The 18667-nt window shown below is 42.5% G+C and overlaps 1 protein-coding gene across 16 annotated transcripts in view; it reads left to right on the top strand.

The window, feature by feature from the left end:
• Positions 1-18371, top strand: part of FOXP1 (forkhead box P1) — a 453072-nt gene extending 434701 nt beyond the window's left edge. For 12 of the 16 annotated variants that reach the window (XM_059161502.1, XM_059161504.1, XM_059161495.1 and 9 more), the window contains 4 exons: positions 1541-1662; positions 3413-3482; positions 7877-8046; positions 13511-18371. In XM_059161502.1, the coding sequence (XP_059017485.1) occupies positions 1541-1662; positions 3413-3482; positions 7877-8046; positions 13511-13655 (507 nt within the window). In that variant the 3' untranslated portion in view covers positions 13656-18371. The remainder of the gene's footprint in view (positions 1-1540; positions 1663-3412; positions 3483-7876; positions 8047-13510) is intronic. The other 4 variants (XM_059161503.1, XM_059161505.1, XM_059161494.1 and 1 more) reach the window with 1 other exon arrangement.
• The last annotated feature ends 296 nt before the right edge of the window (positions 18372-18667 follow it).

Below are 18667 nucleotides of genomic sequence, written 5' to 3'. Positions count from 1 at the left end.
TACAACCCGGCAAATGTTTTCAAAGATTTTTTTCTTTTGTTTTCATGCAAACCTGTCCAACCTGTTTGAAATCAGGGGTGTCCTTTCACAGTCCCTGGACGTTTTCAGCCTACCCCAGTTATGCTGACATTGCTCAAAAACTCTGAGAATTTATCCTGTGGATTCTCCTTGCGAGTGGTTGATAACTTGGCTATGTCATAAAACGTGTTTCGTTATCTTCTAAGTATCCTATATCGAAAAAGAAAAACCAGCACTATCTCATCTGACTTCTCCGTCAGAGTCACCAGTGGTGATTACGTAAAAGTGGAAACAGGTCTCAGGATCTTGAGAACGGAAATACCTGTGGGCAGCCCAAGGGGGTGCCGTGCGGCACGTTTGAGCGATGGCAGCATCATTGGAATGGAGTGGAGTGGAGGATATGCTTTCACGGCATGGGAGATGGGATGTCTGCATCCACTCCTCATGTCCCAGCAGTCACCTGCTTATGCCCTGTAAGAAGAATGTCTTGAGTCAACGGCATGGGTCTTTTTGTAATGTGCTCATGTCTAATTTGGAGTCTAGATCAGTTCCGTTCAACCAAGGAGGCTAAAGAGACAAGGCCATGTTTGTTCCGGGCCCCAGCATGGTTGTGGATTTTCCTGAAAATCAAAGCAAAGAGGAGATGTTAAAAGCTTTTCTTTACCCACCTTCGGTGGGCTGTGGGTATCAAGGGTCTCCATTTAAGAATGATCTTGGAAATGACCTTTAACCATAAGAAAGAGACATGGGGACCAGGGACAGAAACATGTCTTTAGGAACTCTGAGCTGCAGAACTATCCTCTTTTTGCCATTAGGAGTTCTACTCGAGAGTTTCTTTGGCATTTTTTGTTAGTTAAGGAAATTAATAGTAAGGGCCAAGGTTTTATACATTCGGGAAGGTAAGACATAGCTTGATGATGGATACTGATGTCCTGGGGATCATTTCATTCCCTCCTCCTATCAGCTGCAGGAGGTGATGCTTTCAATGGTAAAATCTAATTTAGATAAACCTGACAAGACCTGTAGAAGGTGTTAAAGCCAAAACTTGAAAAAAGAGTAAGAGCAAAATGCGTTTAACAATATTGTCATCTTGCATGATTTTTTTAAAATACCCTTTTCTATGGGAGATCAGTGGGCTTAACGGGGACAGTTTTACACTCTGCATGTTTATTTTGAAGTCATATTAACACGATTTTCAGATTTTTACTGTGAACCCTATTTGGGGCTTCTGTTAACCATTTCTTCTAGTTAACTCCTACCAGAGAGTAGATGAAAATGCCAGACTATAACTAATTGATACTTCTGTGTTGTTGTTGTTTTTCGGTTTTTTTTTTTTTTTTTTTTTTAATTTTTACATTTGGAAAAGGCATCCTTAACCTCAAGAAGGTCATCCACGGGGGTGGTTAGCTACAGCTCTTGGGAATGGTTTGACAAATGTGGACTGTGAGGCTGAATGTACTGCTGTTTTTGGAGTCTTTTCTTATAGAAAATGTAAATGTTCTCTCTTTTATACTTGCTGCAGAATGCAGTGCGTCATAATCTTAGTCTTCACAAGTGTTTTGTGCGAGTAGAAAACGTTAAAGGGGCAGTATGGACAGTGGATGAAGTAGAATTCCAAAAACGAAGGCCACAAAAGATCAGTGGGTACGTCCACCATGTTTGAACTTCTTAGCCTAGCTTGGATTGTGCTAACAAGTGTCAAGTAGAGGCTTTTGGCTGCTAGACGGTGTTAGACCGACGAACCGGTTTCACGTTGTCTCAGTTAAGGGAAGCAAAAAAGCATTTCATCCCTCCTGTTTTGTATACCCACCAGTCCCCTGCCCTGCTTGCCGGTCTTTGTTGCATCCCACGCTAGTAGCTTTTAGGTGGCAATGCATATTAACCCTCACAAACCATTTGCTTATGCTTATTGCATTTTATTTTCTTTTTCCTGTTCCCTGTATTGGATGTCTGTTCTGCCCCCCCAACCCCGTCTCCTTTTGTTGCCACTCCATCTCCTTTGCTGCTGCTCCTATCCCAGGGTGCCATTCGCACCAACCTCTCACTGCATAAGTGCTTTATCAGAGTAGAGGATGAGTTTGGGTCCTTTTGGACAGTTGATGATGAAGAGTTTAAACGTGGCCGCCATATTCAACGAGGCCGTCCTCGCAAATACTGCCCCGATGAAAACTTTGACGAGCTTGTCACACAGTAAGAGCCTTTACTTGCTTTTGTTTTGTTTTTTCTGCTGTTGCTTTGGCTTTGCATGGTTGACTCATCCCATGTAGTTTTGCATTTCACCAAGTAGCAGTGCCACGGCTTTCTGCAATGGAGCTAAATTGTGTGATTCGTACATGTACTTCTCTTGTTTCTCTTTGGAACGCCAGTGCCTTGAATAATGCTTTTTTGACGTCTTTAATGCACATATTGGTTGTATTTTGATTCAGCAGCTTACGGGGACCCTTTAAGAGTAAATACCTTGGCTTGGAAGTCATTCCTCCAAGTAAAAAGGCAGCTTTTAATGGAGACTTAACATGTGTATTTAACGGGGTACATGTCTTGGTATTTGCCCGCTCAGTTATAAGAATAACATAAATGAGAGGAAATGAATGATGAGAGAAACCCATAACAGCACACAGACTCCCTTTGAGGGCCAGTCAGGGATCAATCGGGGTGACTTCCTCCTGGAAGCCTCTCCATGCCCCGACTTTTTCCGAATGTTGTCTTGTCTTCCTTGCATTAGCTCATGGACGTAGCATCCAGTATTCGTACAACGTCCCAGATTTGGCTGTGCAAGAAAGATCTCGGCCCAACCTCCCCACCTTACTTGGGAACTACCCTTCCCTGTCACTCCCTTCTCCCCATCTCCTTTTAGCGCTAAATGCGCCTTGGTGGACCAGGGGGAGGGGTCTTCTCTAAGCGCCTCCTGCCTTTACCTCCCACGGTGATTCTGGAGTTAATATCATGGAGACGATTCTCTAGCTAACTCCCAGGAATCCCTGTTACCAGCTCACCCCTAGCCACTGCCCCCCAACCCCCACCAGAGATTCTGCCTTCCTATTGGACTCATGGCAGCTACTAAAAATTTGCAGAGAGGTCAAGATTTTATGAAGGGGGAAAAAAATGCAACAGTGGAGGGAGTGCCCAGGGCTGGTCTAACTGAAGCCCGGATTTTATACCCAGTTTCCTTGAAGAGCAAAGTCCTACCCCAGGGGTGTTCGCACAGACCAGCCCCGTAAAGCCAGGGGCTGTGTAGAAAACCTAAATTTCCTTTGGTTTTGTTAACGGGGGTGGGGAGGGGCGGGTGGATTTCTGATTGGGAAGGGATACCAGCAAGCTTTAAGATAAAACTTAGCTCAGAACTCTCCGGGGCTGATGGCGTTTAACTTTGAGTTTTTATCTTTCTCTTACGCAGTAACCCTTCCCTTATTAAAAACATGCAGACCAGCCACGCCTATTGCACGCCCCTCAATGCAGCTTTACAGGTAAGATTAATGGTCGTCCCGAACATGCAGCGGAGGCACATGTCTCCCCCACTCATTTCAAAATATATTAGCCTCGCTCTAATTAGATATTAAATTTTAATTCCGTTAAACTTTTTTCTTAAGTGCACAAAGCATCGTACTCCCTGGAGGCAAACACATCGGGCTGCTTCAGCATTAGCGGGATGCTTAGCATTTTGAATATTGTGGCAAAAAAATTAAAAGTTCACTTATTAATATTTATCAGCAGTATCATAATTTCCATCCTCTTATTTCAGAATTTCACTTGAGGCAAAAATACCACAAGTGTAATTACTCTAGCACAGCTATTAATGTGCTGGATGATAGGCCACTGTATCACATGACCTTCTATTGTTCACGGGTTTAAAGAGAAAGCAGGGCTTTTTACTTCTTCTAAAGTCTGTTTTCGCATCTTCAGTCCAGTGCTGGGGAGTTAGGGGGAGGGTAAGAGAGAGCTAGGAGAGATCCAGGTTTGGTTCCCTTGGTAAAAGTAAACTGTTTTTGTTTAAACCAGAGAGGTGTTGAAGAACACTCTTTAGGTTTCCAGCAGATTGCTCAAGATTGCATAAGAAGCGTACAGAATGTTTGTTTCCCACTGACGAACCAAGCACTCGTTACATAACCAGCATTACAAGGGGATGAAGACACTGGTCCTGAGCAGGAGGGAGTTTGCCACCCAGATGCGAGCCCCCAGGCAGCTGAGCCTTTCAGTCGTCCCGTCTCTCAGTGGTCCAGTTTGCGTTTGCCCCTGCCTAGAATGATCTAGAAGACAGGCCAAGAGAATTTTGCTGCCTTGAAAAAGACATACTCTGTACATAGATGGGGCGTATGTACTCCAAGGCCATCCTGGGCCTTCACAGCAGGAGTTCCTGCTGGGGGCTCTATCGCCCATACTTAGTCCAACGCCTTGTGCCCCTCGAAAGGGCACTAACACGCAAACAGAAACATTGACACAGAAACAAGGTCGTCTTAAAAAGGCTCCTGAAGGGGTCAGGGAAGAGAATGAAAAATAGTTAAGAGACTTGACATTATGGGAACAGAGTGTGTGAAGAGGGGGGAGATCCGGATGGGCGCGGGGCTCTCACTACTCCTAGAACAGATATTTATCAAGCACCTGCCCTGCACCGTCAGTTCCCCAGCTCCGCGCAGCCTCACGGCTCCCAACAATAGATGATACACCTTTAACACCGTTTCCATGCTGAGGCATACGCACGAAACTTAGCTTTTCAGTAATTATATTTATTTATTTTTAGCTGGTACCAACTTTAATAAGGAGGAACTACTTTCTGAGTTTCTGTTAATTACTTGTAGTTTACACAGTAACTTTAGAAAAGCAAATGAGAGTGCGCTTTAGATGCTGCCACTGTAAATACCATTCATTAGTAACTTATTTTCCCTGGAGTCTTGTGAAGTGTGAATTTAAAGCTGCTCTATCTGGAAGAGTATTAAGATTACAAGCACATTTTACATTCATGAGGCGGAAAGGCAAGAAAAAAAGCAGTGATCCTTTGGATTCTCTTAACTATGTGACTAATTTAAATTAGTATGCCTTATCATGACAAAACTGCTCCTTCTCCAAAACATTTGTTTCTGGCATCCTCCCTCCCCTTTCTCCTTTTCAGGGGGAGCCCAAAACGATCCCGTAGCTTTCCAAGAACACTTTATGTGCGTAATGAGGTGAGGTGAATAAACCGATACAAATTCATGACGGGAGACATGGATCTTCTTCCTCTTGTCGAGGAGTTTGGATCCACGGGCAGTAGACAGTCTCATGTAACTTTCTGCTGTGCAAATTAAATCAGGATTCTACCAGCAGGCTTTCCTTCCCATTATTGCCCATTTCCATTTCTCAAGACAAGTAAAAATAATAGTGGAACAACATCTTAAAAAGATTACTAGAGCAACATAATGCATGATATACAATATATAAAATAGGACAGCAGAATCCACTACAGAAATAAAACATTGGACGTGAGACAGATTGCATTATGCTCTGAAAAAGTGAAGTAACTAAGGGTAACCATAAAGCTTCTTATTTATAGACTGCCTTTCCCCCAAGGATCTTAGCATGGTTCATGTTCCATTATGGAACTTACGGACTTCTGTACCATTACTGAGGCACCTCAGTTTTAGGTTTCGGTTTTTGTTTTTTAAGGGTTTTTTTGTTGTGCAAAAAAAAAAAAAAAAAAGTGCCAGTTTGAGAGGAAACCACACACTGTACACAGGACCATTTATATAATTAAGTCCGTTATAAACATCATACCCCACCTGCTCCTCTGTAGATATCAACTACACAAAAGAACAACTTTGTTACTGTTTCTAGCATTGGGTGGGTTGCTTTGATCCCTCACGCAGCAAAGAGGCTCTTCGGCCTGGCAGACACTGTCCTTCCACTTGGTCATTTTCTTAAAGGGACAAGGCTGGTTCTCTCCATTGATATCTTTCTGATCTCACCACCGAGGGATCAGTAGAAGTGCTTGCCTTTTGGAGGACTTTCACCACTGTGGCTGTTGGGCCTCGGCCCATGTTTTAATGACCTTCACCTAGAACACTTGGAGAGCCAAGGAGAACATGTCATCTTAAGAAGGCTGCTCTGTCTGTAAGGGTGACCATGTTATACCAAAGAACACCTTCTAACAAACACGTCAGTTTTGTCGTTACCCCTCCATTTTTGACTAGAGAAGCTGCTAAAAAAAAAAATTACCAGGCTGTAAAGATAGCCCCACTTAGGCCACGTTCTGACTGTGTCATGGTGAAATGTTGAGTATTAGAGCAGAACTTTCATGACTGGGAGAGATATGACCACTGAGTTGTCTCAAATGAAGGCTGTTAAGATGCTTATCCAGCTGCAGTTTGGGGGGGAGAAATTAAAAAATAATCTGGCAACCGTTCTTGCTTTTTGCTCTGCCAAAAAAAAAGGAAAATGCTTTATTGCAATTATAAGAGATCTGTTGAAAAAAGTACTTGATGCAAATTATTTAACAAACTGTAGGAGAGCGAGGGAATGTTCAGATTTGCTGTTCGTCAAAATGAGTTCACCACATTTGGAAATAAAAACAGGATTTTTTTTTTCCCACTTTTTAAAAAGCCGGCAGTTATGTAAATCCAGAAGTGGAGGGAAGGGAAAGCTGTGGACTTGCATGGAGCCTGGCTTTGAAATAGTCCATTGGCCAATGGTGTGTTAAGTGAAGACCCATCACGGGGGCTTGTATCTAACAAGGCATCCCTGGCTTTGGAATCTGTACAAAGAGCGAGGCTGCAGCTCTCATAATGGGCACGTTCCCTGCAGCCCAGCTTTGCATCGTTCTGTCTTCACTGTTGGCTCTTCCTCTCTAGAGCCAGAATTTCTAGAATACTTTGGACTCTTATGTGACTGGCCAATTGAAGTCACCATGCCAGATTGTCTTGTGACTGTACTTTCTCCTCATTAGGATGGAAAACCAGGCATACTGTAGTCTGCAAGAGGACAGTTTTGATAAATCTTGATCTAACTACACTGCCAGTTTTTAAAAGTCTGTCCTCTTTAACATGAAAAGTTTCTGAGTTATAATCACTACCCAAATGAAATTAGTTCAGGGTTGTATTTAACAACTGTCTGCATTCGAGACTGGGTGGTCATTTTATTCAAACCCAGGAGGAGGGGAAGCCAACAGTATCCCACCACTGACTTCAGGATTTCCTATTTTTTCCATTTCTATACTTTGGGGCTGACAGTCATATAGATTGACAGTTATTTTTTTCCTTCAGTCCTAAAATTCCAGGTTGACCGGTCTGAGCCTGAAAGATTGAGATAACTGTGGGGTAACACCACACAGACTACACTAAACAGATTCAGAAATCATTAAAACCGAAATGAAGGAGAGAGATAAAAATGGACTCCAATTCTATAATCTCTTCCTTTTCTGTAGGATATAAGAGGTAAATGTTTATGGAAGTTCTCATAAGTTTGAGCTCTGAGGCCAGAATAATTGGATCAAATCTTTAATATCCAATACTGGAGTCATCAAAGTGGATAAAGAAATGAAAATGCCATTATATTTCCCTGTGATCTGGAAATATTCAGTCCATCTTGAAAGAAGGCATCAGACAGAAAGCTCATTTTCGATAGCCCTGTCTGAACCACGTGACTCTACCCAGCAATGCTAAATTGAGTCCTCCCTCCCCACCACCCCTTTGGTCCCAGCTAGCTCTTGGAAACCAAGCGTGGACATGGGTCACAAGTCTGCCTTTGAAAGCAAACTCTTCTCCCTATTAGCAACTTCTATTGGCCAGCCCTACTATGAACCTAAACGGAAGATCGGTGACTACACCTGTAATGAACAGCTTCGCTGTCTGTGCTTACTCTGTGTCCTCATCTATTTTCTCTTGGTTGCTAGCAGGCTTCGATGGCTGAGAATAGTATACCTCTATACACTACCGCTTCCATGGGAAATCCCACTCTGGGCAACTTAGCCAGCGCAATACGGGAAGAGCTGAACGGGGCAATGGAACATACCAACAGCAACGAGAGCGACAGCAGTCCAGGCAGATCCCCTCTGCAAGCCGTGTGAGTACTGTCCACCCAGAAGGTCTCTGCGTTCAGGTCCCGGGCTCCCGGTTCGATGTGCACACAAGCCCTTCTCAAGCTGCTTTGGATCCCTTTTCTGTAATTTCTGCTTTCCTAGAACCTGGGTGAAAGTTGGTGCTTCTGGAAGTGTTTAGCTCGGTTAGCACATAAAAAGACCATTTACTAACATTCCCATAAAAGCAGTCGGCTTCATGCGGCCCTACAAGTGCACACAGCAATAAAACGGGTGACTCATTTGCTTTTTTTTTTTTTGCTTTTTTTTTTCCCTCTGCTGGGCATCTCAGGCCATTATTGAAGCCACATTACCTTTTCCGCCTGAAATCGGTATGCGTCTCTGTCAGTTTGTTCGACTTGCAGGCACGGCGAACCTAGCAGGGGGAAAAGAACACTTGTTTATTTGGTTGTCTGATAGTCTGAAGCACAAACACAGCGCTGAAGTGTTCTGCCCAGGCATTCATGATGGCACAAATGAAAGGCGGTGTGATTTATAGATTGCTCTTAAAATATCAAAAGGAAAATTAATAGGAGCATTATAGCAGCAGACGGCAGTATAATGAGCACCATATAAGTGAATGAAGTGAGGGCGATGGTTGTCCCTGCTGAATGTGAATGGCAGGAGGACAGGGCCAACCACAGGAGAGGCCGTGACACCCCCTCCGCCATGGGGAGTGGGTGCGTGACGGCGGAAGAGCCGTGACTGGGACAGCTCCTTCTCTGCCAGGGAAAGTTTAAAAGAGAAAAGAAGCCACATTCTCCCAAATGATCGGATTTGTGGGGGATGCTCTAGAGGGACAGTCTCTCCCTTCGAGTAAGTGTCAGCTCCACCGTTGCCCACTTGAAACGAAGAAACCAATCCAGTGTTCGTAACACTGGCAGCTCCTACCACAGGCCACTTGTCTACACGCTCCTTCTGATTTACCTGGCCAACACCTTATTTAAGTGATAGAAATGGAAACCGTGACCTGTGGCCACGAGGACCAGAATGACTAGGCATCGAAGGACAAGGAAAAGAAAATTGCTGTCGGCCAGGATAATGGGTGGCACTGGAAGGAGTCTGAAATGTGGTTACTTAGCATTTGAATTTTATGCCCAAGGTGTTCTGAAAAGGATCTTAAAAGATGGAAATAATCATTTTTAATTTATGTGAACAGTCTCTTAGCATTTACTACACAGCATTTTAAGAACGTGTTTCTCTTTGACACTGATACCTCTGTATATCATCTTTTCCAAAGCAGTCTGGTGTTTCTGACTTGACTGTAGTCACCCTCGTATTCATTTTTAAATCTCTGTCATGACAGGCGTGTTTACTCAGATATTAAGGACGTTCAGAGCAAACATAAATTGGTATATATAAGCTACTTCCAGAAACGCTCATTAAAGCAAGTCTTTCTTGAAGTTAACGAATGGAAGAGAGACTATTTCTCGTCCTCTTTATGAACTCCAAGGGTTAGCTGATGTATGTTCCTACTATTTATTGCAAAACACTAAATAGTGTGCAAAACACTAAACACTCTTTTCCTGAAAAGAGAAAGATACTTGGATTAAAAACCTCAGGCAAGAGTTAAGAATGATGCTGATTTTGCTGTACAGGATAAAGCCACTACAAAGTTAATTTGTTTAACAACTTCAGATTAACCCCAGTCTTACCAGAAAGCAGGTTTCACAAGCAGTCAGCATAAATGTTAACGAAAGGAAGGTTTCGGCTGTGTTTTGTTTGGGTCGGTTTTGGTTGTGTTAAGGAAACCCTCCGTAAAGATGTCAGAATGCACACTGTTATTCAGATCTACCGGCTTTACACTGTTTGCTAAATATAATTATATGTCAACAGCAGAGTCCCTGTGCCTGCTCTCAGTGTCACAGACTGTTACTCTTTTTGACCCCGTATTTCCATTAAGTGAATTCTGTAATGACATAGTTTTCCTTCTTGTGCAATATGCATTACCCTGCTATGATGCAAATTGTTTCTTAACTGTTCTAGTCTATTGGAATAAATCAAGCCGTAAACTTTATGGCACGGCTTAAAGGACCTTGTTAGTACGGCAGCCCAGCTACTATCTAACGTTGAAACAGAGCTGCTCATTCTTACCCTTTCCTGTGCCACTCCGACACTACCACATTTTGTTTCTCTTCGGAAACCCTAGAAAGTAGCCACATAATTATGGCTTTAGGGCATTAGACTTTTATCCTGATAGGAGCTAACTGGAGCTAGAAAGCAAAATACTGCACGCTGTGCACACACCCTCCGAACACAATGCCTTTAAACACCAGTCAGCTCTAGTTAAAAACTCTCGTGTTCCCAGAGTGGCTAGACAAAGGAATTACTCAGATGTAAGGAGGGAGATGTGTGGTTCTGCACAGTTATTCATTGAGAACCATTTCGGTGGGGGGCGGGCGCAGGAGGCGACGTGCAAGGTGGCGCATTGTGGGGTTCTGATTTCCAGGAGACACACGAATGTATGTGAAACATCGCATCTTAAATAGTTTGCGTCTTACCTGAAATGTATCTTGCGTGGAAATCCATTCTCTTTTATCCTCTGAAGCACCGCAGGCCTGTGTGCTGACTGTATTTGCCACACTCGGGGGGATCTGCTGGTATCAAGAAATGTCGTGAAGCTGGGTTTCATTTCTCTGGAGTTTTAAGAAGCCTTAATGCCTAACTCGGTTGTGTTGTCAGGTTGTCACACAGATCTCGTCAGTTAGCATTGGTTGGGGACCCACTCTGCATTAGGCACTGGGGTGAGCCAGCATGCGTGATAGGGTCCTAACCTAGGTCTTGGGGATGGTAAGTAATCTTACTCAACGTTAGCTGCAACTTCGCAGGGAAAACAAAATCTTCTCTACCGTGAGCATCGTATCTGGTTTGTTTTTGTTTGCGCCTACCAAGGCACTGCCTTGTCAGAGTGGAAAAATTATAAAGCAAGAACTTCATTAAGAATGTTCCATTACTGTTCCACCCCCCCCCCCCACCGCCTCTGATAGCCTTATATCATCCTAGGTCATCAAATGCAGGTTTATAAACCTGAAAAGATGAATAATTCTGATTGTTTAAAGAAGTGAAAGTAGGAAAATGTTGATCAGGGAAACCACATTTGAGCTTCAGTACAGGGCTAAGTAGCACATAGGTACATTTCTAGCCAGATGTGATCAGCGGAGACGGGTTGGGGGTAATTTATGAGGTAGCACTGCTCAATAGTGAAAATATGAAATTCAGACAGAAGGTAATGTTCACCACTGTCAGTAATCCAGGAAGAACAATTTAAGGTAACCGGAGCTTACCTTATACCTGCTAAGCAACAAAGTATTTTTTAAAAAATAACGCTTGGGGCTGGGGAAGTTGAGTCTAAATTGATATTACCCCTTTGGAAATTAATACTATAATAAATCTTAAGAGCCATAAAGATGTTTTTAGCCTTTGCTCCCAGAATTTCATTCTTGGAAATTTATCCTGAGGAGGTAAATCAACAGAAATTGGAAGATTAATGGATAAAAGTGGTTGCTGTATTATTCAAAGAGCCAAAGAAGGGGGAAAAAAGACAATCACAAAATGCCCAGCATTAAGGGACTGATGCAGCCACGGAAGGCATCTTGTATACCTATAAGAATTACAGCTGCAAAAGCTGACAAAATAATCAGATTTGTTATATACACGATATTTAAAAATATGATGCCACCCAGGAGAGGATAGGCAAACACCAAAAACCTACCTTAATTTAGGTTTATGGGTGATTTTTTTTTTTAAGGTGTAGTCATCAGAACACTTAATTCTTCCCCCCAAAATATAGGGATCCTACCAGGGCTGGCTCCAGAGGCACAGTGTAAGAAGTTTGCGCACACTGTCATTTCCATATTAAAATCCTGACCAATTTTTGAACCACATCTTCGCATTTCACTGGGCTCTGCAAAGTACGCAGCCAGTCCTGGGTCTGGTCCCTGTAGAAACACAGAGAAGTAGGTCCATGAAAAAGCTGAAAAAGGACAGAGCACAACCAGGAAAATGCAATGGACTACAACTTTGAGACATTTCATTTTGCAACTAGTTTTTAGGAAGATGGGCACCATTTTTGAAAAGTTGTTTATCCTGACATCTACCCCTAGACACTATGTATGCTGCGCTAATTTTAGAGTCAGTTGGTTTTCTGAAGGTTCACATCGTCAAGGGCAGTCCAGAGCACTCCTGTTTGTTTTTAAATGGTTCAAGTGGCCTTTGGGGTTTGCATACATCAATTATTTAGGAAATCATCCATCCCAGTAGCACCTCTTATTACTAATACTTGATAATGTCAATTAAAAAATCCCTTCTGCAGCCGGTCCCAGCGATGGGACCATTTTAACTTGAATGGTTCTTTTCCATATCAAAAGGCTTGCCACAGAAAGTAATTTGTATTTGCAAAGGATCGGTTGTAAATATGATTTACGAACAACATTTCCCAATTGTTATCGGAGTGGTTTCGCGGGATCCCCCGCAGTCCCCTTTGGGTGAACCCTGTGCTGGGCCATAATGAGAAAGTTGGCAGATCCCGTCACAGGCTGCGGCGTCCTGGTGGCCGCTACCAGCCGGCCCTCTTGTTTTGCCTTGTTTACAGCTGACAGCGTTATTATTCTGATCGGGGCTCTGCTTTCTTATCATATTGTTGTGTTGGGCGAGCCTTTTCCTCTCCGTTTGTGTTTCCTGGCAGGGCTTTTCTTGCCTTATTGACAGTTTGTAAAAATATGCATTAATTTGGAGTTTCAAGCATGTATCATGGTGTCTCTTTGCTGTGTTTGCTTGAAGTTGATTAATGATAGAACCTCGCTTGGGGTCGGTCTCTGGAGAGTTCTTTCACAGGTTCTGCATGTTAACTAGCAAAGCAGAACACACAGCAAGCCATGATTAGCCCAGCCTCCCGCGCTCAGTGGTCCCCACAAACCACCATTGTGTTACAGATTCTTATTTCGAGTAATGATTTGAAGACTCGGATGCCTCTCCACAGGATGCCACTGCGGGGCCTGTTATCTGGTACTCAAAGTTTGGTGGTCCTCAGACCAGCGGCATTGCCTGGGAGCTTGCTAGAGAGGCAGAGTCTCGGGCCCCACCCAGACCTGCGGGGTCCCATGCGGCTCTTTATTTAACCAGAGCCCACGGTGACTTGAGTGCTCAGGGTGGTGTAAGCACACCTCCCGCGGAAGAGAGGCTGCTTCTGGCCAGAGATCATTCTAGAGCAGCACTGCCCAAAGGAACCTTCTGCCATGATGGAAATGTGTCATCTCTGGGCTGCCCCAGTGCAAAGGAGAAACTCCCATTTTAAATTATGGGCGTTTTTAGTTTTCACTTAAGGATCCACACGTAGCTAGTGCCTGTCCTGGGGCACAGTACAGTCCTTGAGCGTGGCTTCTGTTGCCCAAAGCCCCCAACTTAGCGTGGTTGGAAGGGGCTTCCGAGTGAACCTGTTTTCGTTTCTTCCAGGCATCCCGTGCATGTCAAAGAAGAACCCCTCGATCCAGAGGAAGCTGAAGGACCTCTGTCCTTAGTGACAACAGCCAACCACAGTCCAGATTTTGACCACGACAGAGATTACGAAGACGAACCAGTAAATGAGGACATGGAGTGAACGTCTCTGGGCGGGGGCCAACCCCAAGAACGAAGATTGGGAAACAAAACAAAACAAAAAAACAAAACACGTCAAAAGTTAGCAGTGAAATTGTTCTCCATTTGTTGTACAGTCTGGAGGATTTTCACTACATTTTGACAATGCTGAAACGTGTTAACTCTTAGTGCCATCAAGAATCCCATTTGGGAGTATTTTTGATTTTTCTACTTTTTGTTGAAAAAAGGAATTTGTACTCTGTGCATTGGATGGACTTGTTTGGTACTTGGGATTTTCCTCTCTTAACAGTCAACATCAGTGTTGTAAATTTGCTAAACTGATTCACTTTTAGCAGCAGACTTTGAACTGCAGTCCTGCCAACGTTGGACACTGAGGACACCCAACTGAGCATGTGCACCTAAGCTGCAGACCAAGCCTCTGCCCAGAATTTAAGGATTCCAATGGACGACCTATTTGCACAGTACTGCATGTTGATTATCACTGCCTTTACTCCTTTTTTTTTTTTTTTTGGGTTCGTTTTTGTTCTCGTTTTGCTTCCAGTTGGGATGGGGAAGGCCTTTGTGTGTGTATTGGGGGGAGGGGGTTAAAAAGTAATTATCCCAAACTTTTTAATGTATTGCTTTTTTTTTTTTTTTTTTTTTTTTTTGCTTCTACTATACCATTTTAAGTTCTGACCTCAGGCCTCCATTTGGGCCCACGGCCTCCTGGAGGCTTCAAGTTTTCTGTACCTTGTGATGAATGTTAAATAGGTGTTTTTATTATACAAAAGCTGAATGTCATTTCTCGTTCGTAGTTTTCTGTCACTCATTCCAGTTTCCTTCAGACATCACCACGTTTTCTCCAAAGTCAGAAAACATTCCGTTTTGGTCTTTTTCAAAAAAAGGTCCCAAATGCTGCACTCTACACATGAAGGTCCTCTCACACAGACGTGAAGTCCTGCCAGAAAGAGAATGAATGACAGAAAAAAAAAAAAAAGGAAGAATAGAGACACCCTAGGAACAATGCAGATTCATTCCACGAAGCAGTATTGGAGGTGGGAAGGGGGTTGTTTCGGATTTGGTTTCGGGTTTTTTTGGGTTTTGGTTTTTGGTATTGTCCTTTTTTTTTTCGTTTTTTTTTTTTTTTTTTGGCAGCTACCATTGCAGTTAATAAATGCCACAGCATTTCCCCAGCTCAAGGAAACCCAGGCAGCACTCTCCTGCCCCCCACCCCCACCCTGCAGATCTCCTACTAGATGGTGTGGCCATGGAAGGCTCTCCCTCGGGTGACCAGGTTGCCATGGGCCACAGGCTCGCTGAGGCTGAAACCTGCTTGGGTTGCTTTGTTTGCAAAACGGCCAAAAAAGCTGGCTTCCCTGGGCAACTCCACTGAAAGCGGTGGCAGCGCTGAATTTAACCAACAGTCCAGACCTGCTTGGTGGCATTAATCTGTTTGAATGCAAATAAAATTTCAGATTGAATTTGTTATGGAAGTTAATGAGGACTGAGTTCCTCAAATGCGAAAGTGTTCATTTCAAATGTACAAATTCGGTACTGCGGTTCAGTTTGTTACGCAATATTATCACCCCGAGCCAGCATCCCAAACTAACAGCAGACGACATCGAGGAGTCGGGGGTGCATGGCGCCCCTGGCCATTTTGAGAAACAAACATGGCGCACAGAACATGACAGTCCTCAGTCAGTACAACCTCAGTCCTTAGAACCCCTCAACGCCTACACTCTGCACCCACTTTCCTGTCAGTCGTTTATTTATCTAGGACCGTAGTTTTTGTTTTGTTTTACTTTGAGAGCCTTTCGGAGCTTAATTTATATTCTTTGTACCTTTTTTTTTTTTTTTTTCTAAAATTACCAAAGATATTACACAAAGGTAAATTATGTTCTCTGTTTTATGCTTTATCTGATGAAGCCAAATATCCTCTTATTGTTGATCAAAGGAGGCGAAAGAATTTAGAGGCAATTAATGAGTTCTAGGCTATTGCTAACCTGAGAAAGAGAACTGCTCCTTCATCATAGAAAAAATTTAGAAGACCAAGTAGGTAATGGAACCAAAGTTGTTACTTTTTTTTTTTTTTTTCTTGTTCTGTACCTCAACAGAGACCAAAACTCATAACGAGAGGTTACGGGGCTGCTGAAAGTATTACAGGAGCAAGGGAAGGAAGGAAGTCCCATCTCAGAAACATGAATGGATGCCACTGCAGATTAGGGAGTAACCAGTAAGGGAGACAGTCAAGACACAATGGAAAGAAAACAGAAAAGCTTCGACAATGCAACTCATTCACATAGTACCATTTCTAGAATACATTTTTTTGTTTGTTTTTCAGAAAGATTGTATGCCACTTTGATTTTAAGGACCATGCTAGGATCACTGCATCACTTTTGCTCTGTCTGGGCATTGATCTTCCGGGGTTCTTTTTGTTTTTTGTTTTTTTAATGTTTTCCTTTTTCCTTCTTTTTTTTCTAATTAGGCTTTGGGTCAGCATTTTTCATTTAAAAAAAAAAAAAGAAAGAAAGAAATCAACACTCCCGTCCACTCATAAGCTTGGTACAAAAACTTCTTTGCCAGTTTCTTTTGAAGCTTCACTCTGCTTTCTGTATAAAGGGCAGTCTGTGGTCACTCGAGATTTTTTTTTCTTTCTTTTTTTTTTTTTTAAAACTTTTCCAGGCAGCTTCATGATGTGCAGGCAGTAGCCAGACAGGGTCATGGGAAGGGGGCCCTGTGCTTCTAAACTGAGTGGTTGCTGGTTAGTTTGGTATTCAAAAGAGGATAAAAATCTGGTAGATTAGTTCATTCTCAGCATGTGTAGCTAGACATGAGTAAAGATAACAGCATGAGAAACTGTTAGTACGCATACCTCAGTTCAAACCTTTAGGGAATGATGAAAATTAAAAAAAAATACATTTCACTCAGTTGCACTTAGTCGTATGTCTTGCATGCTTAGTCTAAAGACTGTAGCAAAAAGAAAAAAAAAAAAGAAAAATTAGATTTTACATATCTTTGCAGGTATCACAGCCCTGCAGAAGAACCAACTGAAAAAAAAAATTCTCAGGCTTTACAGCAAGCAAACTTCACTATGATTTTTACAATTCTGATTCTGTATCCCTTGGGGGGGGTGTTCCAGTCGCTTCTTTAGGATGGGGTTTATTACGTTGTACATATATTCCAATGTGTCTGTGTGAATCTTTGTCTTTTTTGGGGGAGGGCGGAGGGCGGTTCTTTTTTTAGATATTGTTCCTAAAAAGGAATAAATGCATACACCTGTTTTGTCAAAACACCTTTGCTTTTTGTGCAACTGCTTTATATTAATGATACTAAAAAAAATAGCTTTGGAAAAAAACTACTGTATGTAATGGGATTGCAGAATATGCTGCACATGTATTTTATTTAGTTATCCTTGCTTTAAGAATATTGGATGACATTTCCTGACATGTGGGAGGGAGAAATTCCCTAACCTTTTTTTTCCCCTTTGGCTTTTAAATTGTAACATAGTTGACAGGTTTTGTTTTGTTTTGTTTTGTTTTTTTCTGTTCTCATTGATCAGAGCATTTTGTACAGATTTGTGTGTGTGTGTGCGCGCGTGCGCGTGTGTGTTAATCTGTTTTTTGATACATTCCTATCCCTTGTGTTTATTCTACCACTGCCTTCCTGGCTATCTTAAACCAGTTCATACATTTGAAAAGAGAAAAAAAAATGCTGTTTTAAAAAATGTTTTCTCCTGCTGCAGTAAATATTTTGCATGATGAAATGCCAGGGTCACACTTTCAAAGTTTATCAGTGAAGTAGTGATTAATAATGGGGAGTTGTCAAAGCTATTGAACTTTTTGTATTAAAAAAAAAAAGGAAAACTTTACAAGGTGCCAAGATGTAAAGACAATTTGTTACTTTTTTTTTCTTTTTTCCAAGAAAAGCGTATTTTAGGGAGAGAGTCCCTTTTATCAGGCAAACGCACTGTCAGGAATGAGAATCCATCCTCCTTGTCCCTAGAGTCTGTCCTTGTAAGAGAGTGACGCTGCCTGCAGTGAACCAGCCGCGAGATGAAGCATCAAGGCTACTGTACGTGCCCAGTGACCACCAGCCTCACCACCTTGGGACGGCTCTGACACTAGTCCCTGCATTCCGTCAGACCCAGTCAAGAAGACCTGGGATTCTGCACCCACAATCTGATGGATGTAAATCACTAGCTATTTTATCATTATAAAAAAAAAAAGTTAAAAAAAAATATTTCCTCTCCTTTCCACATTCCAGCTGAGCTCTGTTTCCAAGGGTACCAAGAACATGCTCATAAGGATTTTGAATTTTTGGGGAGGTACCTGTTGGTTCACGGGATCCCCTCTTGATATTTTGGATGTTTTTGAATGTCAGTTTCGCTTTTTTATCCTGAGAATGAGACTTAACGATTCTAAAGGCATTTTATGGGCCCAGTTTGGTTCGCACGATCTCTGCTACCCAGAAGCCTCGAGGAAGAGGGTCCGGTCCGGATTGTGCGCACGGTGCTTTGTGGATATGTGCTGCCAGGAACGAGAATTTTTTCTGTTTCGTTTTGTTTTGATAAGGCATAAAAGAAACTCATTCCTTGACATCAACTGTAATTCCATCATTCCGTGTCTGTGGATACAGACAATAAAAAAAAAAAAAATGTTGTGTAGTCAGTACTCATTACTGACATGATGGCATTCTCAAATGCAATAAACATGCTGGTTGTTCACACTGGTAGTAAAAAGTCGCGACAGCCTAAGTTTCTTTCCCTCTTCTGACCTGCTGATCTTGTATGTTAGGCATATGCCTTCCGTGTATCACCAGCTGCTTCCAACACAGAATTAAAATCAATCTTAACTAAAAGCTTTCATCGTCACAGAGGGCTGAAGCTCTCATCCTCAGGATTTCAAAGTGCTACGTCTCCACTTAGGGAGCTGGAAAACACTGAAAAGATAGAGGCTACCTTTTTCTCCCAAGGAAGCACACCCTTATTTCTCTTCATCAAATTTTATACAGAAAAAAAAAAAAAACAAAATGTTTAAT

This window comes from Mustela lutreola, chromosome 2 (assembly GCF_030435805.1).
Source record: "Mustela lutreola isolate mMusLut2 chromosome 2, mMusLut2.pri, whole genome shotgun sequence".
Lineage (NCBI taxonomy): Eukaryota > Metazoa > Chordata > Mammalia > Carnivora > Mustelidae > Mustela > Mustela lutreola.
This window is presented reverse-complemented; position numbering and strand designations above follow the sequence as displayed.